Below are 24,129 nucleotides of genomic sequence, written 5' to 3' on the forward strand. Positions count from 1 at the left end.
GTGAAAAACCACAGCACTCTTGTACGGGCTCCAAGTGGTAGGGTGATACTTGCGGAAGTCCCTGGCAGAGTGCCTAGGACAGCCTGGGCCAAGGGCTCGACACGGAGCTCAGCTGGCCATGACAATACATTTGTTGGCCCCCGCAGTCACCAACCGTAGGGCTATAAATTGCGTCTCTTTGCATCTTCTTGCCAAATTCATGCGGTCATACACCTACCACCAACCGAGCGGAACGCAGAGGTGAAATGGAGGTGAAAGAGCCGTCCGAGTAGGTTCTGCAACCTGGAGAATCCTTCTTGCAAAAAGCCCAGGCACACATGGGATTAAGGCAGGAGAAGGGCATGTGTCCTGGGAAGTGGTTTGGTAGCTGCTGGTGGTGGAAGAGGCAGAAAAACGCATTGAACTCCTTCCCTTTCAAGTTTGGGAAAATAAAACATTAATGTTTGGGGGGTTTTGTTTTAAATCCTTTGTATGCTGAAGGGTCCTGGCTTGAACAATAGGCCAAAGCATTCTTTGAAGCACGCTGCCACCCTGGAGAAATGCAACGTTTGTCCTGGGGCAAGCGGGCAGCTACAGACAAATAACCTGAGGCAACCCCATCTCCAGGGGTCTCCTGGCCAGCAGGATCCCCACGGGGAGCGTCAGCCCAGGGAGAACTTTGCATCTAGTTTGCAATGGTGATGTGTGAGGTCCCTGCAGTTCAGAGCTTCCAGTCGCTCTTCTTGTGCGTTGCTTGGAGCTGGCAGCATTTGCTGTGAGGGTCTGGACGTGGGAAACAGTTTGTGACTGAGAGCCGAGTGACCCAAGAGCGGGATGATTAACGGGATGGTGTGGAAGGACGGGGATGGGTCGGGTGAGCCAGGCTGGATGGAGTTGTTTGGGAGTCAGGCTAGCGTGAGGGTGGAGGGACAGCAACCCCGTGACATGTTTTCTTGTTCCCATCAGTTCCGCTTTAGCGGAGGAGGAGATGCGGGCTCTAAAGGACCTCTCGTCTCAGCCCAGGAGGCGCAAGCCCAAGCCATCCTGCAGCAGGCCAGGGTAAGTGGGGGCTGGTGGGGATGTCTCTTGCAGCAGGTGCCCGAGGAAGCAGAGGAAGAGATGTCTTCAGACTTGCACCATCCATGGTGCTGGTGGGGGTGACAGCCCCTCATCTGAGAAGAAATTGCTTGAGTGGCTCAAGCTGATGGCATCTGGGTGACCTGGCCTTTTACTACTGGCCAGAAATGGGCCAAGCCCTAGAAACATCATTTTAAATTGTCTACAGACCTTGGACCAGGCCTTCTGCTGGTGCCAGTAGACACAGACCTGCTGGCTTCAGTAACGTTTGCTCTTCACGCTGGCAGTTTTCAGAGTCTATATGTGAACAGTTGTGGTATGTGCTGTAGGGGGTTTCTTTCTTTCGTGTTTTTTTCTCCCCCCACAGTAAATTGTAATTAAACATTTGTCACAGATGTAAGCTGTTCCCAGCTCCACAAATCTCAACAGGCAGACTGCAATTTTCTTTAATGTGTTGGTCCGGAAATACACGATGGCTATCTAGGCAGCCTTTTTTTTTCTTGCATGACCTTATTGACTGATGATCAAATAATCCCTGGCAGTGGTAATTACGTAGGCTCGCTGGTAAGACAAGCCTGGCTGTGCATGTTCCCTGTATGACATGACTACCTTAAGCTTCATGCAATAAGGTTTCGTACTCATCTGTTCAAAATAAAACTTAATTTCTAGCCAGCACAGCTTTGAATTTTTTCTTCCCCAAGTGCTCGTGTGACATTACGTTTGACCACTGGCACGTGAAGAGCAGAGATGGAAAAGGCACAATTAACAGGAGGAATCACGTGGGAACCCTGCAGGTGCCCTCCTGTTGCCTTTGCCCAGATCTCGCCCAGGAGGGACCAAACTCTGGCTCTAAACACTCCCTGCAGAAAAGAGGGAAATATAAGTTTAAGGAGGAGGGTTGCAAAGGGACAAAGATTTGGGGGGCATTCCCCACTCCTTGCCAGATGCAAGCATCCAGCGATAGAACTGAGGTGTGCTCCTCGGGTCCGAAGCCCACATCTGTCTGCAGCTGGGAGCTATGGCTCAGACATAGCCAGTCTTATTCAGACCTTAAGCACAAACTTTTGGAGCTGGTTTGCTGAAATAGGCAAAAAAAATATTTATTTCCCCCTTGAATGAAACAAAGCTCATTGGGGTCTTCACCCAGCTGGGTGGCACATGCCCCTTTTAAATTCATAATGAAGGTTTTGGCTTTGCTGGGGTTATTCTGGTTTCCATCCAAGTGCCCTTACAAAAGAGTTTGATTCCTATACATATTCAGGCCCTGATGCCACCAGCCACTGCATTTTCCTGTCCATTAACCTTGCTCTGGGAATAATATTGGTGGATTATGTTTCTGGTGTTACCTTGTCAGTCTTAATTTCAAGGCTGCCTACAGCATTTTATATTGCTGGGAAATAGGGCTTTTGAGCAGACGAACGTTTCATGAGAAGTATCTGCTTTATCAATCTCTCTGGTTTTGTTCTTTTTTTTTCCCTGCCTGTTGAAAATTGTGATCGTTATGAAAAAAACCAAAGAACCTCACTCATAGTCTCTTTTTTCCCTTTTTGTAGAAAAAAAATCGGTTTGGGGAAAAAAAAAAAATTTAAAAAAATTTCTGGGTGACTTTTGAGTTGTGGATGAAAGGTTTAATATTTCCATGGGGGAAAAAACCCAATTCTTGGTTAATGTCAACAAATTGTCAGACAATTTCAGCTGAAAACCATGTCACCAAAGCGGAAAGGAAAATAAATTACATTTTTCTGTGGGGAGGTTACAGGATATGGCAGGAATAGAGAAGAAGGAGTCCTGCAGTGGGGAGGATGCCTTCTTTCCTAATTTGGATTTTGTTCTTCTTGTTATCGTTGTTGTTAATTGCATTATTAGACAGATTTATTCTCTTAAAATTTGGCTTCTGTTATACGTTGTCCCAGCGGGCAGTGTTTCAGAGCATCTCCCTTTTAATGAGGTGTTGTAAAAAGATGCCACAAAATCTAGCATTTGTGCAATATTTATGCCATTCCAAGTGCAATCACGGGTAGATTTTAATTACCGGAGTACACAGATAATTACAACTCTCTTAAAGTGTTGAATTGTCAGGAGGGAACAAATTGTCCGAGTGGTGTTTTAAAAGTGAGGACCGACCCCGTTGCCCACCGTGGAGATTACTGGCTTGATGCATGGTTACACGACTCCTTAATTATTGAGCTAAAAGCCCCCTGTTGCAAATAGAACTGTCATTCTGTTTGCAGGATACTAAATAGTAAAAAAAAAAAACAAACAAAAAAAAAAACAACTCTCCAAAATTGAACTCCTAGGTTCATAAAGAAAAAAATCCTCCTAAGCTGAACTGGGGTCATAAATACATGGGAACAAGTCCCTACAGCCTGTCCAGGCAAAGTTTTGACATTTACCTACAATAAGCTGTTGCCAAAAGTGTCCATTCTATTGCATTTTATACGTGGTGATGCAAAAGGGGATCTGACCTGCAGAGGAAGATTCTCAACTGCTTTAAGTGCAGGTAATTCCTCGCCCAGGGTGTGTCTATGTGCATCTATGCAGGGGTTTTGTACTTGGTGAGCACGGTGCAGAGAGGGTGTATGGGGGGGTGTAGGTCCATACGTCCTCTCAGCAGCCCCATGCGCCGTCCAAGGACTTTGCCCATTTGTGGGTGCAGAAAGGAGTTGGTGGGGCAGCAAATTGGACAAATTCGCTGAGGGTATGGGTATTGCTCCAAGGATTTGTCTTTCTTGGGGTATGAAGACAACATGTTTTGCCAAGAAAGTTGGATCAGATGATCCTTGAGGACTCTTCCAACTTCGTATTCTATGATTCTGTCTGGATGGTGGGTTTTTCCCACCACCTGAGAGAGATACCAACTGAGCAATGTTTCTCTTTCTGTTGCAGCTGGCGCTCAGAGGACCAGCAGGTCCGATGGGTCTGACGGGACGGCCGGGCCCCATGGTAAGTGAAATGGGCAAGCAAGGACACACCTGCTTGGATATTAGGAAGAATTTCTATACTGAGAGGGTTGTCAGCCATTGGAACAGGCTGCCCAGGGAGGTGATTGAGTCACCGTCCCTGGAGATGTTTAAGACATGGGTGGATGTTGCATTGGGAACATAGTTTAGTAGGTTGATAGGGCTGGGACAAAGGCTGGACTTGATGATCTTCAAAGTCTCTTCCAGCTGAAACTATTCTGTGCAGCTCTGGGGGTGCTCTGAGTTACCTGCAAGAATGACTCTTTCTTACCATGGTATGAATTTTCTTTCTGACTCTCCCGTGGAAAAATGTAATAAATCATGTTCTCTGTTCCAAGGGACCCCCGGGCAGTGGAGGACTGAAGGGAGAAGCTGGAGAAATGGGACCCCAGGTGAGTATGGGCAGATTGGGCAGGCAGGGGCATCCGAGGGAAATGCAGGCACAGAGCAGCCAGTCCTGCTTTGGAGGCTGTTGTGAAGGAGAGATTTGGTGACTCGATGCCAGCTGAAATAGGAAGGTGTGGGAACATCTGTTTTGCATATAAATGTCCCTTCAAGTATTCAAATGCAGACTCAAGACATAATTTTAAGCCAACAGCGTAAAAATTCTGCAGGTGGTAGTCTTTTCCTGCAAAGACACCTGTGGAGGAGTCATGTAAGTATGAGATAGGTTGGAGGGTGGGGAGCTTGCAAATGCTCAGGAAATTGTTCTTCCAAGCCGTAAATCCTGCGTTAGGGGAAAGTTCCCATTTTCTAATGACAGGGGAGGTGATTTGTCTGCACTGCATGGAGCTGCTTGCAGGGCAAAAGCTTCCTCGTGGACAAACGTGTGCAATTCCTGTCTGGAGATGCTCAGTCCTGAGCATTTCCTGTGTATTTTGAACCATTGGCTCTGCTCAAGGGGTTCACAGCCCATTTTGCAGCCCTGGTGACCCTGGCAGCCTCAGCAATGCTGGATCTGTTGTCCCTTTCAGTGATGGCGTCTCTCCTTCTCTCCTTGATGCTTTGCAGGGTCCACGAGGCATCCAGGGTCCTCCCGGTCCGGCAGGAAAACCAGGCCGCAGGGTGAGTGTCCTGGGAGCTGCGCCGACGGCCGAGTTTGCTGCGATTTCTCCTAGAAATAGTTTCTGCTGCCAAAAAATTTCTGAGCACCGAGAGCATTGTGCAAGAGCAGGCTGGCGGCTTGTCCAGGACTACTCCATCCGTCTGGGTGGATGCAAAAACGAGGATGAGAGTTCAAAGCCATGTAGTGGGGGGGGAACTGCAGGTCCCTGTTGCCCATTCTTTTGTCTTTTTAAAAATTTTTTGTGTGTGTGCCATTGGGGTTGTAGCTGTATAAACGCTCTGGGCTGGTTTGGGCAGTCCCAAAGTCTCAGTAGTGCACGAGGAGAATCCAGTCCCTGGAGTGTTTCTGGAGCTGGTGTAAATCGTACTCACTCGCTCTGCCGACATCCCCGATGATAATTTTTGTATTTTACTCTGTCCTCCAGCTCGTGGCAATTCAGCTTGCCAGAGGAAGAAACAAGGAAGTCTTTTGTGTGACCCACTTCTGTCTTTCTTAAAAAAAATAATATTAATTTAAATTATGTCGTTTCAATTTGCAGACATCATTATTAACATGTTTTAAAATGTGCTGCAAGAGAATTATTGCAAATTATAATCCATGACCACATCCTAGCATCCCTTGTAGTGAAGCAGCTTCGCTGCTGTTTCTCTCACGCCCCTCATTAGCACCGGGCTGAGCTCAGGAGGCTGCTTCTAAAACCAGACCCACGTTTTTTCCCTCGCCGAGGGAAGCTGCTCCCCAGCGGGCGAGCTCTGACTTCAGTAAAACTTCACTCGGCCGCAGAGCAAAGAGCAGATGTCCCTGCGGTCCTGCCTTACCCTCGGTGTTTGACTTTGCTTCTCTTTGTTGCAGGGACGAGCTGGCAGCGACGGTGCCCGGGGAATGCCAGGCCAGACAGGACCAAAGGTAGAGCCACGTATTTATGTGATTTTTGGAATCTGCATCTGTATTTTTAGCAAGTGTGAGCCGGGCAGAAGGAGCCCACCGCTTCGTTTGGAGGAGGTTGTTGAAAGGGGCCAGCCGCTCCTGGGAAGTCACGGGCTCCACGTTTGAGAGAGCAAAGTTAAACACACACCTAGAAGGCAGAAGAGCAATCTTTCTTTTCTTTTCCTTTTTTTTTTTTTTCCCTTCGATGCAAATTTTTTAAATTGCTGGATCCTCTTAAGAATGAAATATGCTCCCTTGGCTGCCATTCTAGAACAAATACTTTGGAATCGCAATTATGAGAAGCAAATATGAATGAGTGGGTTGGAAACGTCCTAAAATATAACTAACAAAAAAATACCTGTTATCTGAGCAAGGAAACCTAGAAGGCGTGGTGAGGAATTTTAATGCCCTGTATTCTCATTTGAGACAAAATCCCTTCATTCAGCTGTGATCTGGTGGTATTATCAAGAAAGGAAGAAGCTGTTCCGCTGAAATTGAATGCAGAGAAAGTTTGCTCAGGGAATCATGTATTAGAAGGTTTAAGTACTTTACTATGTAGATACTTAAAGCTGGAATAGATGGAGGGTTTTGATATGGAGACAGGAGACCGCAAATCATTTATCCAGTAAAGTGCTTTAATGAGCGTCAACTGCCCTCAAAGGAGTGGATGCCAGGGAAGAAGGGAAAACAGAATAACGAGCAGCACTGGAAAGGAGGCAGAAATCTGCTGTGAGCAGAGACAGAGCGATGCTCTAGGAGCTGCCAGAAGAAAGAGCTGCTGGGTACCCCGGGTACACCTCGGCCAGACCGATCTGTCCTCTGATCTGCTCAGGTGTAATTGGATTTGCTTTCCTTGCTAATAGGATTTGTGGAATGAAGGAGCTGGTGCTACTTCCACATGCTTTTAGAATGTGAAAATAAAAGCAGCTTCACCTCCCAGAGCAAAAAGGGACTTTTCTACCAACTAGGTCATGCTCCCTGTCCTTTGCCCCGAGCGTTAGGAGATGGTGTCACCCACGATTTGCAAATGCCTCTATGTCTTCTCTCTTTTGCAAAGAGTTGAGAAGTCACCCAGGGAAGCTCTGAAATCCACATGGAAAAGCATTTTAAACTGTAGGTGTTGAGGGAAGAGGGAAGGAGGTAAAATGACTTTGAGCTTTTTTTTCTGGTTTTAATCTATAACTTTGAAATCATCCCTGGTCTGATGGGAGATGAAGACTGGATGTCTGAGGGAGAAAATCGATCCTTCCTTGACACAGAAAAGAAACAAATTGGAAAGATATTCAACAACAAGCGGAAATATGTACTAAACTGGTTTTTCTTTTAGGGTGACCGAGGATTTGATGGCTTGGCTGGTTTGCCTGGTGAGAAGGGAAATAGAGTAAGTTGTCTTCCACTTGTCTTCTGGCCGTGGTCTGTGAAGAAACCTTGGCAGGAGGAGGTGGCTGGGAGGTGCTGGGAGGAGGGCAGCTCTTGCTGGGGACGAGCCACAGTGGTGCAGTTAAGCAAGAATGAGAGAATCCTGTAAGAGTGTGTGGGATGTCACAGCGTCCCTCCCAGGTACAGCATTCCCAGCCCAGGAAGCTGCAAGATCCTTCTGCCGCTGCGCAGGAGTAGAAAGGTGGAGGAAAAGTTGCCTTAATAGAACGCAGACTGAAAAATATGGTAAGAAGCAAACCCTGCTTTTAGACAGTGCACTTGTGGATGGAAATGGCCAAAAATGATATTCTCTTGCTTTATAATTAAACAATGAGGAAAAAAATGCAAGAAGCTGGCTGTTTTGGCAGGCTGTGCCTCCCTTCCCTGGAGGGTGCAGCCATTGCTTTATAAAGCAAGGGAGTGTTTGAACAGCAGAGATTGCATCATGATTACAAGCTGCACAGGAAAGGGAAGATGCTTAATCAGCCAGAAATGGAAGAGCGCGCCTTGGGTAAAGCAATAACTGTGTGCTGAGCCCCAGTCTCGCTCCTGAAGGAGTCTCGGTTCCCAGACCCCTGCCAAAGCGTCACCAGTAAGTCCCATCAGCTCTAGTCTCCCGAGGATATTAGTCTGTCAGTGCTGCAGCCCTGAGCGAGTAGAGAGGAGGAACTGGGAACTGTCAGGGTGTGAGTACCTTCAGCTCTTTTCAGACAGAAAAGTCAAGCCTGTTGCTTGGCCTCTCAGCGTTACCCAATGTTTTCTACTGCCAGAGCGCCTCTGCCATCTCTCAGGCTTTTCTGTGTTTTCTTTATAGGGTGAGCCAGGACCCCATGGACCGCCAGGGGCACCGGGAGAGGATGGGGAGAGGGTGAGTCTGTCTCTGGATTCAGCAGGCCTTTGAATCCGTAACTCCTGCAAACAAGAAGCAGATGCAATATCAGCCAGAGACGTGGCAAGGGCAGCCGGCGCCGGCAGCTCCGTGGCCTCGTGTCCCGGGGATGCTGCCGGGTGGCAAGAGGGAGGCAGAGCAAGGGCACGGGAATAAAAGTGCATGAAGAATTTGATTTTAAAGATCTGGTTGGAAAACTCAGGTTTTTTTGTTAAAAGAGAAAAAAAATAAAAGCCACAAGAAAAATGTTCATCCTCCAGGTGTGCAAACTATCACTTCTGAGTTTCTAAGGTCCAGCAAATTGCAGCAAGACGCGGGGAGTAGAAATTCCAGGCAGATATTGGAATCAAAGACTAAATTATTCACTTCTCCTTCCACGCCAGTCAATAGTCGAAGGCCTTTAGCAAAGCTCAAAGTGAGTGATTACAGCTCTAGAAAGGCTGGTTTAAGAGGGGGGATTTAAAATGCTGAATCTGTGGCCGTGAGGAGCATGTGGTTTAATCGGAGGAGCGAGTATGGATTTCCTGGGCTCTAATCCCCCACGATGCTGTTTTCTTTCCACCCTCGGCTATTTGTTTCCTCTGTAAAGCACAGATAATAACACCTTCCTCACCACGAGGCTGTGAGGATTAATTAGTTGCGGCTGTAAAGTGCTTTGAAGTTGTAAAGACCAAACTCGTGTCTCGCGGGGGAAAGAGCAAAGTGTCTGGAGAACGTCAGTCCTAGGGAGAAAAAGAAACTATTCCAGGTGTGTGGGGAGAGGAGCTCTGAGGGCATAACTGGGAAGAAGAGCATGAAGTTTATCAGCAGAGGAGGAGGATTTACAAGGGCTGGCTGCTGGGATCGATTTCCTAAATGGGAGACTCAGGTTTGGGGCGATATAAAAGCAACTCAGGGGAAGCACCATCTAATAGTCCCAAGGGATTGATGGAGATGTGAGTGGAGGCGTGAAGAATTACCCTTCTGCTGCCTCCAGTTTATCTGAGGAGCCCTCTTAATTCGGCTAAATCGCATTCCCCGGGGCAGCACTCCCATTCTGTTTGGTACTAAACCTCACAGTTATTGACTCTCAGGGCCTCAGTTGTTTCTACAGTATCTCATCTATTGGCAAAATCCATCTTTATAAACATGAATTATGAAGTATCCTTACAGCATTTCTAATCTCTGGTAAATTCTGCACATGCAGTATTAGTCTCCAGGCTTACCAGGTCTTCCTTATGCACGGCTACCCTTTTATTACTCCAGGGAAGCTGGTTTTCTGTGTGATTATTATTTAACAAGAATGAAACACCCGTGATGTGACTGAAATATAACTGGTTTGTTCTCTCTCTTTTGCTTTTCTCCCTGCGCCTTTGCTGCTGAGCAGGGAGATGATGGAGAAGTTGGACCCAGAGGTCTACCTGGAGAACCCGTGAGTATCTCCTGGATGTACAACAGCACTACGTGGGCCAAGGCCTTGATATGATAATAGTGGTTTAGGGGTCCCATGGGGCAACTCTTGTGGTGCTAAAACAGGAAAAGACCCCTGAGGTCCTGCAAGGACTGAGTTTCTCTCACTTGAAGATCCACATGAACAGCTGACAGAGGTATCTTTGGAGTGAGAACTCTGTTTTGCTTTTTTCCTCACTGAGATGACTACCTGGAAGAGAAGATGCTTTCTGGTTTGCTTTTTTTTTTGTTTGGTTGATTTCTTGTATATTTTTATTTTCTTCTAGTGAGCAGTTCTCCTTGATTTTGATTGCTCCCTGGCTAACATTTGAAATTTAAACCCTATCATTTTAGATGTAAAGCTTAGCTTAGATCGGTCTCACACCTTTCCTGCATGTGTCTTTCCTCCTGCTGTGTTGTTAAGGATGCAGAGAAGTAGATTGGGGTAGAAGATATGCGTGGCAAACACGTAAAATACATTTTTTTGTGAGTTTTCATATCCAGCTCGAGGAAGGAATGGTTTTGGCTGCTGTTGCACAGGCAATGGCAGCAATTAGCTGTGCAGCTCCATTGCTTGGGTTTGTGCAGTGTGGGTGATCATTTTCAAACCTCAGGATGAAATCCTGGCAGGGCTGAGCTCAGGGGGACTTTTGTCCTGACATCAGCAGGGTCAATGCTCTGTTGACAGGGCACAAAACTCCATATAGCTGCGGGGTTTGTCAATATTTGGGCCTTCTGTTCCTCTAACGCCGAAGCAGAGCTGACTTGGCAGAGCGTTCCTGGTATTGATAAGGTTGAAAGGAGATGCCAGTGGTGTTGAATAAAAATTTCCTGACTGACCCAAAGAAATGCTTTCAGGGAGCATCTCACTGAAAAGAAACAGTTGGGTTGTCAGTTTTAAGACTCTGAAAGCATTTTTTTCCCCAACACCAAGTATTTTCTACTTACTGGCAACACTAAACTCGCCTTTCTAGCTGTCTGCAGACTTATGTGTATAGTACAGTTGTTGCCTGCTTATTTCACCCAAGACGCATTTCCTTTGTTATGATAAGAACATTATCTATCATTTAGCATCAGCTTGGCTTTCAAAATGTCATTTCTTGTTGTTCTGAGGCCCAGCGTGGTGGCCTGAGAGTAATTGATGAGAACTCTTGGACACACTTCATCTGAGAAAGGGAAGGGTTGGCATTTACGGACTCACTGCAACTAAATTACAAATGAGATATCTGATTAACTTCTGGGAAAGATTAATCAACTCGGCGGCTATCTCCTTAGCACATGTCTAAGCAATAACTTTCGGGTTATTAACTTCTTAAAAGCATTTATGTGCTCAGGTAACACAGTAACTGGAGGAACTGAAATGATGATAATGCACGCAGGGATGTTTATTTTTGCTGTTACCTGTGATGGCCAGAGTGAAGGTTTAAATGGCATTACAGGAAGCTTTGTCATAAACGGGTACAATTTAAATCTGCCTGTTTGTCTCTTTCTCTGCCCTGAGCCAAAAGAGGGTCTTCCCAAACATAATGGTAACTGGAGCTAGTAGTGGGACTTCAGAATTTGTTTCTCTTCTGTTCTGGTTCCTTCCAATCCCCATCACTCATCAGTGCAAGCAGAGTTTCTGAGCTGGCGCTCAGCATCCCAGGCTTTAGCCCGGGAAGGTCTCAGTGGCTGGGACAGACCTTTGGGCGATGCATCCCCCTTGTGCCACAAACTGCACTTTTTCGCAGGATCAAAATCCCCATAAGTCTCCTAGATCAGACACTCTCTTAATGTCTCCTATTTTACCCTGTAACATTTAACATTAATGCCTCTGTCCTCTCTGCATCATAAAAAGGGACGTATAACATTTGGGCAGACAGATAAAACTGCCCATCAATCAAGAACAATTTTCCTCCGTGGCAGTGACTGAGCACCATCCTTGTACGTACCCAGAGTTCCCCTACGGTCCCTAATTTTAACAAGAGCCTACGTTGGAAAGGTGGGCTTTAAGATCTGCAGCCGAGTGCTCATAAGACCCCATCCCTTTCCCTTTGCTGCAAACCCACCTGAAGGCTCAAGGTAGAGGAGGTGGGATTTGCAAAGCTTCCTCTTGAATCGATACAAATCTCCTGCCGTGTCTCTGCCCGGTCAGTGGAATGCTCCAATCCCACCAATTTTCCTGAAGATGACACAAGGTTAAATCTGGTGAGAAAGCTAGAAATGGAAAGAAAACTTCAGGAGTCCTGGCTGGTTAAGGTTTAAGAACCAAATGCCTTTGAAAATGCACATTTATGCTACAGACTGAAAATTTTTTCCAGCCTTGCTGTGTTGCGTAAATTGTCAATGCTAAAAAGAGATTTTGAAATGTTAACCCTAATGATCCATTAGCAGCATCAGGTCATTCTTCATAATCCTCCCCAGCTGGAATGACTTGGCTGCAAAGTGTTTTGCATGCTGTGTGCATTACAGGGTAATCCAGGAACATGATTAAATTAATAATAATTTTTTAAAAAGCTGCTTTACGTGGGGCCCTCTTCCAATCCAAAGAATAAATGTCTGTGAGAATATTGTTTGTCTTTATAATTCAAGGATATGTGCACACAGGATTTTCTTTGCTGGTTTATAAACCAAGAAAGCTGCTGTTACTGCAAAACCAGCAAGGTCATTGCCGTGCCAGCCCCGGCGCTTCCCTGGGCGGAGCGATGCTCAGCCGTGCACGAGCGCACCCCGATCCACGCTTGAGGCAATATGAGAAGGAAGGGCACTGGGAACACTAATCCCATTTGTTTTCCCCCAACAGGGACCCCGAGGACTGCTGGGACCCAAGGGACCCCCGGGACCCCCGGGGCCACCGGTGAGTTCCCGAGGCTGTTGCTCTCCTCAGGCAGGCAGCTGAGCTTTCTGGGCAAAATACCCTGTCCCCATTAGTCATCCAAGCAGATAATACAGCTGCGTGGTTTTATACATCCGTGCAATGAGAAGAAGTGGTATTAAAAAAAAAAAAAGTTATGGCTCAAAGTCCATATTCTCCCCCATTTTCAGTGGCGTCACGTCCATCTACAGCAGCTCAAGATTTGGCCCGCCTGAGTAAATATTAATGCCTCGCTCAGGCTGAAAGGGAAGCATGAGAGTTATTAACACAGTGGCTTTGCTATTAACTTTCGCCCTAGGGCTGGTGAGACTTTAAAGCAGTTTGTTCATATTTCGGGCAAAAGCCATGGCAAGAACACGCCGTTTTTTATTCAGGAGACAGTCACCTTGTCTGTCGCATGCTGCTGGAAGTGCTGATGCGGGGGCTCTCGCTGTAAATCACTGCAGCTCGCTGAAATCCCAGAACTTACAAACTGAAACCTGGGCTGCTGTTAAGAGCTGGAGGGGGTCAGCATTTAATGGGGAGTTGCGAAGCCCTTAGCCCCTCCTGGGACACGAAGACGTCTTCACTGCGAGCTCCTAGCGCTGCTGAAATTTAATGAGGCTCGAGGATCTGCTCCAAAACTCTCATCTCCCAGGAACGTGCCGTTACACCCAGGTGGCAGAGGAATCCCCAGTGGGCCATCTCCAGTTGACCACGTACCTTAATGAAGACCCCCTTAATGACCACCCCCTTAATGAAGATGCTCAGGGTACGCTTGAGCCAGTTGCCTTTTGTGGTCAAATCGTCATTTTAGCACAATGCAGCCCCGTTGCCTTCACCTGCTGCTTTATCGAAGGATACGTTCGCGTCCCAAGTGAGCTCTTCCATCCAGTTGTTCTTTTCATTTGCTGCTCCCCGCCCGCTCACAACCTGGCTGCGCTACTTCGCCAGGGTTTGCTCAACCTGGCGCTGATTCTGCCTCGCAGGCAGGTTAAACCGCTGGGGAAAACACTGAAATGCCTTTTTAAAGTGTAAACTGGGTTCGTGGAATTGGCTGCTTTACCAAACACCTTTAGAAAATCGTTCCCTTTCCACGTGGTCCAAAGAGCCTCCTGATGTTCTGTTATTTTTACGGCAATTTCTCTGCTCTTGCAGTGCAAAATAATGAGATGCTTTCTTAGTGCTGTTTTTTTAAAATCTTTTCTCAGGGTGTGGCTGGTATGGATGGACAAACAGGTCCCAAGGGGAATGTGGTAAGTTTTTACTGCAAATTTCACCGCCAGTTCAGATATTATATAGAACGAAATGTAAAATGTACTCTATTAAATTAGATTTGCTAATTGCTTTTTAGCCTGGTCTAGATTCCTGTCAGAGCCTGTGAAAACCACAGAGAGTATCTTCCTGCAGCAAATGGATGTTAATTTATTATAATTTCTGATGGAATTACACATTATTTCCCCATGAAAGATCAAACATTTTCATCGAGATGTGTGTTGCTCTAATGAATATCAAAATACAGTAATTTAACTGAGAGGAAAAAAATCTTTATGTGCCTCATACTTTGAACTAATCGGATGAAATAGACTCCCTGCAGAAGAGCCAATGCAAAGCCAGGTAGCATTAAAGCCCTGCTCAGCTCATTTGGGCTGCACGTCCCTGCAGAGAAGCGAGCGTGCCCTGAAATAACTTCACCCCTCCCCATCCCACCGTGGAGAGAAGCTGTTTCCCTTTCCTTGGAGCTCTTGAGGAGCCCAGAGGGTGTTGAGATGCTGGAGGGAGATTTGGGGGCAGGAGCTGCGTTGCCCAAGGGAGCACGGGCTCCTCTCTTGCCTCCCCTTCCTTCAACTCTGCCCTTGTCTCCTCACAGGGTCCTCAAGGTGAGCCGGGTCCCCCAGGACAGCAGGGCAACCCGGGTGCTCAGGTAAGAGGAAAACTTCTTTTCCATGAGTAGAAGATAATGATGATGATTTTGAAACGAGCTTCGGTCCCCCACTGGAGACGAGACCAGCAATAAAGGGATTTGGTGGGAATTGACTTGGTAATACATCGCTGACCCAAAATCTTCCTGAAAATGCTCCCAGTTTCAGATCCCCTCATTTCCCACCCTGCTTTTGCTGCTGTGATGCAAAGGTCCAAGCAATCTCTTTGGCTGGGCCACATCTTGTGGCTCATGTCTGATTTTTAGCATCCCAGTTGCTCTGGAGCCAGGTGGGTAATAGAGATGTCCAAGCCTTGCTGTTCAGCCTTCTCCATGGCTCTGAGCAAGTCTCGCTCCTCCGAGCATCTCTGTTTCCGTCCTGGGGACGAGCACGGCGGAGCAGTGCAGCACTCTGGAGGAGGCATGCTGTGCAAAAATGAAATTTTATCGTCTCTCTCAAGACATTTTGAAAATGAATGGAGCTGGGGAAATCCCCAGCCGTCGCAGGCACTAGAGTGATGTTCAGCTGAGGCACTGCCAAAATGCATTTGGAAGGAATAACTTGTTCCTTAATGACCTTAGTATTTTCTCCTTTTCACAGGGTCTTCCAGGTCCACAAGGCGCAATTGGTCCCCCAGGAGAGAAAGTAAGTTTAAATACTGCAGCTCTGACTTAAGATAACTGTTTGCCGTTAATATGCATTTGCTGCTTCAGCTGCTCCTTTGCCCCATATGCCACATCTGTTTGCAGCCGTGTCTATGAAAGTCTAATGCCTCTCATTCCAGACAGAAGAGAGACAAGAAACCATAGTTTACCTCTAATTCATAATATTTGCATTCATTTCCCCTCTTAAGAGAAACATTTTGAAGGCAGCCTATGGTAAAACATTCGGAGAGGACTGAGAATTGTCTCTTTCTGTGGGCTAAATGCCTGGAAGTCTGAGCGGGATGGAAATGGGAAGAGCCCATGGATTTGGCTCACTCTGCCAAGATCTCCTCCCTCTGCCTCCTCCCCTCTCCCCGGCAGCTCCCTCTGATTTTCTGCTGCTGCTGACATTAAGTAGGTGCTCGCCTGGGTTCCCCCCAGGAACCCGGGACTATCAGGATTTAAACAAGAACAGTTTTGCCTACAGAGCAATCATTCTTGGGGTGTTTGCTCAGCTCCTGTTGAGTAGGGACACAGCGTAGGTCCTGGTGTGTGCGCCGGGAGAGTCCCCTGCTTGTGTTGGCAGTGTGGGGTGGACTCCAGTTATCAGCAATTCTCCTGGAAAGGAGCACATCAGCAACGACACTCCACAGTGGTGTGAGAAATCAAAGGGCTGCTTAATTAAAGAGGTAATCGCTGGGCAGTGTTAAAGCAGCAAGCACAGTCAGTCGAGGCAGCTCCACTCCTCCTTTGCCAATTAAGTGTCTTGCTATTTATCACCCAAGAATGGGCGTTCCTTGGTCCAGGATGGATATCCTTCAGCTTGTCCTTATACACACGTGCAGTAGGACAGCAGCTTGGTGCCTCGTGCCGCTGTTGCTGTGTCGTGTCTGCGTGTGTGAGGTGCCAGCACTAACACTGCAGCGCCCTGGGATACTGGAACAATTCTGCCCAGAGAAATAAGCAGACCACCTACAAGTCACAGCAGCTTTTCCAACAGACTCGCCTCTCTGCAGACCTTTATGCTAAAAAGATAGATATGTTGTCTGAGAAGCCCTATCCTCCCATGGTCTGGTGCCTTTGACCGTTGCAGCTGTTGATTTTCTGTTTGATTTTAGGGGCCGCTGGGCAAACCCGGTCTTCCTGGCATGCCTGGTGCAGATGGTCCTCCGGTAAGTCGTCCTCTCCTGGGTCTCTGCTTGGCACGGGGGCTGCGGGGCCTGATCCTGCACCCATCCACCCCGGGGTGCACCAGGGCTGGGGAATCTGTGAACCTGCAAGGCTGGGTTGAAGGGTTTGAGTTGCAGAAGTCCTGTCCTTGCTCCTGCTGCTTTGCCCAGTCTCGCAGCTCATCGCTAGGTACTTCTCACTATTTTGGGGGCTATTTCCCTTCCTCCTGTTTCTCCTCTATGTTTTGTGCAGGTTGGCAGCTCGTCAGGTAGGGACAATCTCCTGCTTGTGTGTTATAGATACGGCAGCACTAGCACAGGGTGGTCCTCGTCTCACTGCAGAGAACTGCTGCAGAGCAGCGATAAGAACAGCTTGAAATTCCATGTTGGTGTTGTATTCTTGCAGCTTCCTCCTAATCCTCATTTAAACATAATTTGCTCCTTGCTTTAGAAATTGGTCTTGAAAGTTTCTGGCCTTTACACCTGATGTCTTTTTTTAAACACCTCAGAGGCACTAGCTTTTAAGAGTGACAAATGTAAAATAGTCACAGTCCACGAATGCAAATGCAGAGCACTGCAGGAAAGAAAAAAAATTACGTTTCCCACCCTGGGATTGTCATTCCTAAGGAGGGCATTTCAAACATCCGTACAATTGTTAGCCGAGTCAACAGAGCAGCTAAGGCAAAGCCCAGAACATCTCTAAAGCTGTAGCTTTCGGTGTGAAATTCCTGCAGCAGCCTCCAGGGAAGTTCAACTGGAGAAGACGCCGGGTCTATTTTTGTGCAGACAAAAAGACAGGGCTGGGTAAGACCTGCCAGCTGAGCACGTGTGGGCACGCCTGGGCACGAGCCCGTGCGGTTTGCAGACAGGTGGTAGGTTTGCAAGTGTATGGGTCGCTCTTCTCAAGGACAAAACCTCACCCATGTTCTCTTTATAGAAATCAGTCTTGGAAGTTATCTAAAAATCCCCGAGGGCTTGAAGCCTCTCACTGGGAAAGCCAAGCAAGTCTCTCATCAGTTTTTGGTCTGAGCAGGAGTAATGGAGATCGGCGTTCTGAAAATGGTGATGATTTATTGCCGAGCCAACAAAGGCTTTTCAGCTCTTCCTGCGCTTCCCTTTTGCTCCCCCAGGGTGCAAAGAGATCTCAGGAGCTGAAGGCAACATGGTTGTGTGACCCCCTTTGTGCGCTGATGCTCTTGGTGGCATTTAAACTCCCAGGACAAACTAAGATTGCATTTTCTTCTGCGTTTTGTTTATGTAAAAATGACAGCTGTCATTTTGTTTCTTTATTAAACCAGCTCGGTTTATGAAATCCAGCTTGCCTGACATTCCCATTCTGAAGACTGGTGATGGAAAATACTCTTGCGGTTTTCCTTGTTATGTTGGTAGAAAGTAATTTGTGTATTTAGAGGAGAGTTTGTAAGTAAAGAAACCGTTGATTGCAGAAGGTCTTAGTGGCTTTAGAGCAGCTGGATGTGCGTTCTTCCTCTTATAAAATAAAAGGTCTCTGAGGGTGCACGGAGTCCTCTTGCAGGAGCTTTTGTGCAAACGTTACCAACCAGAGTCATCTTCCATCCTGGCTCCATTTTGGTTCTGACAATAGGGAAATTAACACTAAAAACTACTTTCTTGGATTTCCCCCATTTCTCACTATAGTCTTCCGGCCTACATCTGAGGTAATTCACACTTGTTTTCTATTGACTGCAACCCCAGCAATAGGCTTCTAAAGGCAATGAATGAGAATGTGTTGGATACTCTTGGATGTTGAGTTATTCAGCATCAAATCCCAAGAGGAATGCTGGCCAGCGTCCAGCCAGCCGGCGTCTGACCAGGATGCAGGCTAGCTGAGCATGTGTCATGAGATCTCGTAATGGACTCTAGGAATTAGGAAATTAATGAAGGGCTCTGACCAGTTTGGGCATCTTGTGACCTTCACAAGTTTGCTGGCACACGGAGTTAATTTTCTCTGCTTTCCTATCTGCAAGATTTATATGCTGCTTGCTGCTGAACTCACAGAGGAGGTGTTCTGATACGTGGAGAATATTGCAAAATGGTTTGTGCTTCTCTGCTGAAAGGTGGTGAAGAGTAAAAGCATAAAACAGGTAGAATACCACCAAGGACTCAAATGTAGCTCTCCCTTTTGGAGAAAGCTTATCCTTGCATAATGGCTTCAGCAGGGCTACTTGTGTTGGTAAGAGCTTCCTGGAGAGCAATGATTCTCTTACAAATAAATCATAGCTGCCTGAGTGAGCTTGTTGGCTTCTGGAGCATTAGATGTGCACTAAACCTATTGCCCTCTTCTGTTTGTCTCTTTTCTTAATAGGGTCATCCTGGCAAGGAGGGTCCTCCTGGTGAGAAGGGGAGTCAGGTAGGTGTCAACAAGATCCTCATCGCTGTTAAGGGGAGGGTCATGGTAGCTGGATGGAGATACATCTCCACGGTGCTCCAGCGGTGTGGAGCAGTGGAGGTGGCAAGAAGCAAACCCTGTTGACATTTGAAAGCTGAAGTCCAGCTTTCATCTCTTCTGGTGCTTGGGCTGGTCTTTTCTCTACTCCTCCCAGCTTTCCAGGCAAGCAGCACTCCATAGCCCTGCGGATGTGAAAAGTGAAACTGCAAAGGGAAGCCTTCTCTTAATCAGGCACAAATAAATACCCTTCATGGCACAGGGAATGAAGAGAACAACTCTTTTATTCCTGGCCTTCCTTTTCCTTCCCCTCCCCTTCAAAGTCCCTCTTTAACAATATACTTGAGAATATTGCCGGAGGCTAGAGTCCTTGAATTATGGTCGGCTGTCTGTCTGGGAGATTTACCATCTGCATTCCCGCTGTGTCCCCTTCAGCTGAGAAACATTACATTTGTCAGAAGCCTTTGATTAGAGCACAGTCCGGTCTGATGGACGTCCGCTCCAGCCTTGCTGAGGTGCTGCACAGAGCACAACCCACGGCTGCAGCCGTGTGTCTGGCTGGCATCACACGAGGCTGAAAATTCAAAACATTGGCCTCTGCAGAATATGAGAAGCCAGTAAGAGGTTGTGCTGATGCTCCCTGGGCTGGGAGGTGTTTAGCAAACGCCAGGGAGGTGATCTTGAGGCGATGCTGGTGCTTCAGGGCTCCTGCAGCCGACTGATGCTCAAGGTTTGGGATGCTGCTGGACCTGTCAGGCTGTCAGACTGGAAAAAATTGTCCATCTCAGGCTGGAAGAAGTGGAGTGGTATTTGTTTAGTTAGGGAATTGAGCCATATGAAAGCCAACTGGGTTCAATAAAGAATGTCATTTGTTTGCAGGCATAAGACAGCATGGCAGCAAGGGTGGGAAGGAGAGTTTTTGCAGGGTGGTTATCAGGCACCATATCCAGCACAGCCCGTAATGTGTTCCCTGGGGATTTGCAGTTTTTGGTGCTGGAAAGGAACATCTCCTCTCCCAGACAGCTGAGGCCAAAGGACATCACCCCGAGGCTTGTGCCTCAAGCAATAACTCCTCTCTGTGATCATCATCATCACAAGCTCTGCAGCGGTACTGCAAAACCAGGATGGTTTGGGACGGGGGGAGGCAGCAGCACACATTCTTCCTCTCTCAGAGAACTTATTCATTTCTTTCATCCAAAACACAGATCTTGTGTGTAAATCTTGGGTATAAATCCCCTTTCTTACAAGTTGTTGCTGTCTTGTCTTCCTTCTTTCCTATCATGTGGACCTTTGCAGTTGGCTCAGCCCAGCGCACCTGCCCGAGGTGATGCTCGTGTAGCTCTCTGTACTATTTTAAGCTCTTTTCAGGTGGCTGCTGCCATTTCCAGCCAGTCTGAAGAAGCCAGGTGGCTGGGCTATTTGTTTTCCACACACTCCCCTTATTGCCGCATCTTCAGGTTGATTTTTGTTGTGTTTTTCTTGTTTGCATTTTCTTCACCCCAGGGTCCACCAGGTCCTCAGGGCCCCATCGGTTACCCGGGACCACGTGGAGTCAAGGTAAGGAGGATGCAGAAGTAGTGACCTAGTGTCTGTGCTTGTTCAGCTCGAGTTCTCTGGCTTGTGCTGGGGATGGACACTGCCAGTGGGCACAGATGTCCTACCAGGACACTTAGAGCCACCTCAGTGACCAGCTCTATTTACTGCTCAAGCAAGCCTTCGTCCAGTGTCTTCTCACGGGCCGTGAGGACTGCAAGTGCTCTGCTCTCCAATAACGCCTCCTAGCTTCGTTCGGCACTTTGCAGAGATTTCTCTTTTAATTCTTCGTGAGTGTGACTCGGTCCCATTCCAATCGTTTCCACTTTACAGCCCGTGTAAATCTCAGCCAGAATGCGAAGCCTTTTAACGAGGCTTGTTAATAAAACAAAATAGCCTATTACTAAAACAAAGCAAGCTTTTAATGCTCCTGATCCAAAACCTTGTTAGGCGAAGCTTGCGCGTCTCAGCAATGTGCTTTTTCACTACACTGAATTCCAGCTCTTTCCTCGCTCCTGCTGCCTGAATGCTGATAAGAACACGGCGAGTATATTTTTTGGTTTTTTCCCTGTTCAGCTCTGACTGTTATGCCCATCAAGATCTATTAGTTCAGGTGCAGATGCATCCAGCATCCCAAAGGCCTAATGAATCCACAGGGATCTGTGCCAGCAGATACAAACACAGCCTGGGGACTGACTGTAGGTGAAGTTAAGCCCTCTTAAACCCCCGTATATAATTTTTTTTTCAACAGCAGAAACCCATTTGCTGCTCTGCCTTCAAAATTTGAGCAGGATGGATTTAGCCAAAGCAAGCTTTCATCTCCTTTCCTGCAAGGTTGCAGATTGAGACCTAGTGGTCCATTAGGGAATGGTTTGCTGTTGTGTTTACCACTAAAGTGGAACTGTTCCACATTAGAGAAAGTGTGTCATGCACCAGACCTGTAGTACGTACAGACAAGGTTTTGCTTCCTACAAGCAACGTTCTGTTAACTGCGTGAGCCTCCAGTTCGGGGAAAAAAAAATATGTCTCATTGGGTTTGCAGCTATAAATAACTTTCAGATCTTGCCTCGCTTCCCAGAACCCTGCGCTGCTGCACAAATTTTGATGTACTTTTAGTTATGCTTTTTCTTGATGTGCTAAAGGGAAGAAAAAATTGAAAACACCCCAAGCAAAATTTTATTCCTCAAAAAATATATAAAAGCTTCTGGTTTTTCTGGTAAGAGATGCATTGCACAGTGCAGCTGGTGTAGATACCTGAGGGTGATGTTTTATCCCGAGAGGTGGGATAGCTGGGAAGAGAGAGGGTCCAACAGTTTTGGTCTGGTGGTGTAGCAGGGTACAGATCCTGAGCACACTCAGCACCCCAGGCTGAGCACCGTGAACAGATGGCCATGGGGAAGCTTTGGAGGACTTCTGCACCATGTCGCAGATGCCCGCACCAGTCATGTTATTTTTTCTTTTTTCCTGCCTTTCGGTGTCTGAATGTACTTTTAAAAGGTCCATGCATGCCCAGACGTGAGCACTGTGGTAAAAAAGAGCCGAGTTTAACCTTTGGGCATGTCTGACAGGGCGCAGTGCAGAGCAGCACGGCGAGCTCTGGCCATGTGCTCAGAGATTTTAAAATGGGTTCCCTTCGCAAGTGTCCGAGCACAGCTCGAGCCCTGATTTTTCTGTGAATTGAGTGAACTTGGTGTGCTGGCAAGGCATTTGTGCAAATGATTTGGGTTTTTTGTTTGTTTGTTTGGGTTTTTTTTGTAAATAAGCTTTTCGTAGTGAGTTTTATCACTGGAAATATAACTCCTGGGCAGGGAATGGGCAGAGATTACCAACCCCACCTGCCAAATCAAGTCAGCAGAGGTTTGTGACCACAAAGTACTCACTGGTGGTCCAAAAGCCGGATGCCCGTGTCTGAGATTTGATTAGCAATATGGGTAAGAGCATCACGGTTTGCAGAGATCCCACTGTCAAGGTCAGAGGAAGCAGAAATCACCGTGGTTAGTGATTGCTCATTCCTAAGCTTACCTATAACCTTGTAACGTCTTGTTCTCTCCTGCAAGGGGGCAGATGGTGTTCGTGGCTTGAAAGGCACAAAAGGTGAAAAGGTGAGTTATCACTGCTTGTTTGAATTGATTTTCTACAGCCTCTGAGCAGTTTTGCGGACTGGTCCCGCAGGATGCTCCCCGTGACATTTTTTCCTGCACAGATTTAGTTAAGGAATCCTGGCCAGGCACTTTCCAAACTTTAAAAGTCTTTCTGGGACTTCATTGCCTATGAGAGATTTGCTGCAGGAGAAAATACATTATTGATTTGAGCTCTGCAATTAGACCTTCTTGGCTGAAAGAAGTATTGCCACTGTCCTAGAGGTTGCCTCGAAGCGAGGTGTAAAACAACCTCCATGAAAATAAAACCAGTTGTACTTCAGAAATAATTGGTTCCCAGTACCGACAAGGTGTTGTTATTCACATCGGGCCAGATTTGTGGTCTGGACCTGCAACCAGGACGGGATGTAGGGAATACTTGCTGTGATCCCTGGGGACCTTGATAACTGCAGCCTGGCTGGGTTTCTGTGCCTGTTAGTGCACACCAAGGACTTACAGAAGCCAATGTGAGGGGCAGTGCAGGGACCTAACCTTGTCCTGCTTGGGTAGGAGCTGTACAGTGAGGCTAGAGAAGCCTTTTTTTGTTGTTTTTTCCATCTATACACCTTGTCTTTTCCACCCCCCTCTGTTATTTAGGGTGAAGATGGCTTCCCTGGCTTCAAAGGTGACATGGGCATCAAAGGAGACCGGGTAAGAGGCTATGACCGGTGTGATCTTGTAGTGCTTTGACTTCCAAGCCTGTGTGTTATTGTGCAGTCACAGCTTAGGGAGAGCAGTGAGGTGGTCCTCTGTCACTGTCCTTCTGGCACATCTGATGTTGAAGCAGGAATTCTGTGTTCACTTCAAGCACGAGAGCTGTAAATCCCTAAATTTGCTAATCCCACCTTGAAGGTAAAGTAAAGATGGGGGATAATTAGAGGGCACTGTCGTGCTGCTTTGACTGCCAGGAATACTGTGTGATCCAGCTGTATCGTGTATTTTTCAGTAGCTCTTTTCCTCCCTAGTACTGCATCTAGGGTCTGGTAGGCATCTGGTGTTTTTACCTGTGTAACTGAACAGTTAAAATAGTTGGAAACTTCCCCCATGGCATCTCAGGGAGGTGGCCCCTGTCCACACCAATGCTCAGTCCTCTTGGCTCCCAGATTTCCTAATGATTTTTCAGCACAAAAGCTCCAGCCTAGTCTTTCTTCACTGGTTCAGCCCTCAGTTAAACACTTCCCAGGGCTTTCTGGCACGATTTGGGGGTGGGGAAGGGGGTAAGAGGCAGTCAAAACTAATGAAGGCTGTTTTGGTGGAGAGATGCTACGTGTAGGTGGGATAACTGGGCCACAGGAAAAGATGGCTGTGGTGGGAGATACTGTGAATGAAGCCTGGTGCTTTAAGAACGCTCTGCAATTTACAGTCTGGTCTGAGCCTCTTGGTGAAGACCAGCTTTTTCCAAGGGTTGTCCTTAGCAGCTCCACCGAGTATCTTGGTTGCAGCCATTGAGGGTATTGCTGTTGGCAGACATGAAGTCTGGGATCTGTCTGCCTTGTCAATGCTTGTCTTGTGATTAACAGGGGGAAATTGGACCTCCTGGCCCCCGGGGAGAGGATGGTCCTGAAGGTCCCAAAGGTCGCTCTGGCCCCAATGGAGATCCTGGTCCTCTTGGTCCTGCTGGAGAGAAGGTGAGTCTCACGGATAGAATCACCCAGGAATATTTTGCAGCAAACCCCACTTTTCGTTGTGCGTCTTGGGTGGGTGATTGGGCTGGCGCAGTTTTAGGGCAGAGGGATGAAGA

The 24,129-nt window shown here is 47.3% G+C and overlaps 1 protein-coding gene across 1 annotated transcript in view; it reads left to right on the forward strand.

Moving 5' to 3' along the window:
• Positions 1-24,129, forward strand: part of LOC104274006 (collagen alpha-1(V) chain-like) — a gene marked incomplete at its 5' end in the record, with an annotated part of 103,309 nt that overhangs the window by 43,196 nt on the left and 35,984 nt on the right. Inside the window, 18 exon segments of the mRNA XM_009869515.1 lie at positions 946-1,038; positions 3,943-3,999; positions 4,355-4,408; positions 5,028-5,081; positions 5,935-5,988; positions 7,337-7,390; positions 8,243-8,296; positions 9,684-9,728; positions 12,528-12,581; positions 13,790-13,834; positions 14,449-14,502; positions 15,101-15,145; positions 16,263-16,316; positions 18,637-18,681; positions 20,221-20,274; positions 22,308-22,352; positions 22,986-23,039; positions 23,909-24,016. Coding sequence (XP_009867817.1) covers positions 946-1,038; positions 3,943-3,999; positions 4,355-4,408; positions 5,028-5,081; positions 5,935-5,988; positions 7,337-7,390; positions 8,243-8,296; positions 9,684-9,728; positions 12,528-12,581; positions 13,790-13,834; positions 14,449-14,502; positions 15,101-15,145; positions 16,263-16,316; positions 18,637-18,681; positions 20,221-20,274; positions 22,308-22,352; positions 22,986-23,039; positions 23,909-24,016 — 1,023 coding nt within the window.

This window comes from Apaloderma vittatum, unplaced genomic scaffold (genome assembly GCF_000703405.1).
Source record: "Apaloderma vittatum isolate BGI_N311 unplaced genomic scaffold, ASM70340v1 scaffold5925, whole genome shotgun sequence".
NCBI classification, from domain to species: domain Eukaryota; kingdom Metazoa; phylum Chordata; class Aves; order Trogoniformes; family Trogonidae; genus Apaloderma; species Apaloderma vittatum.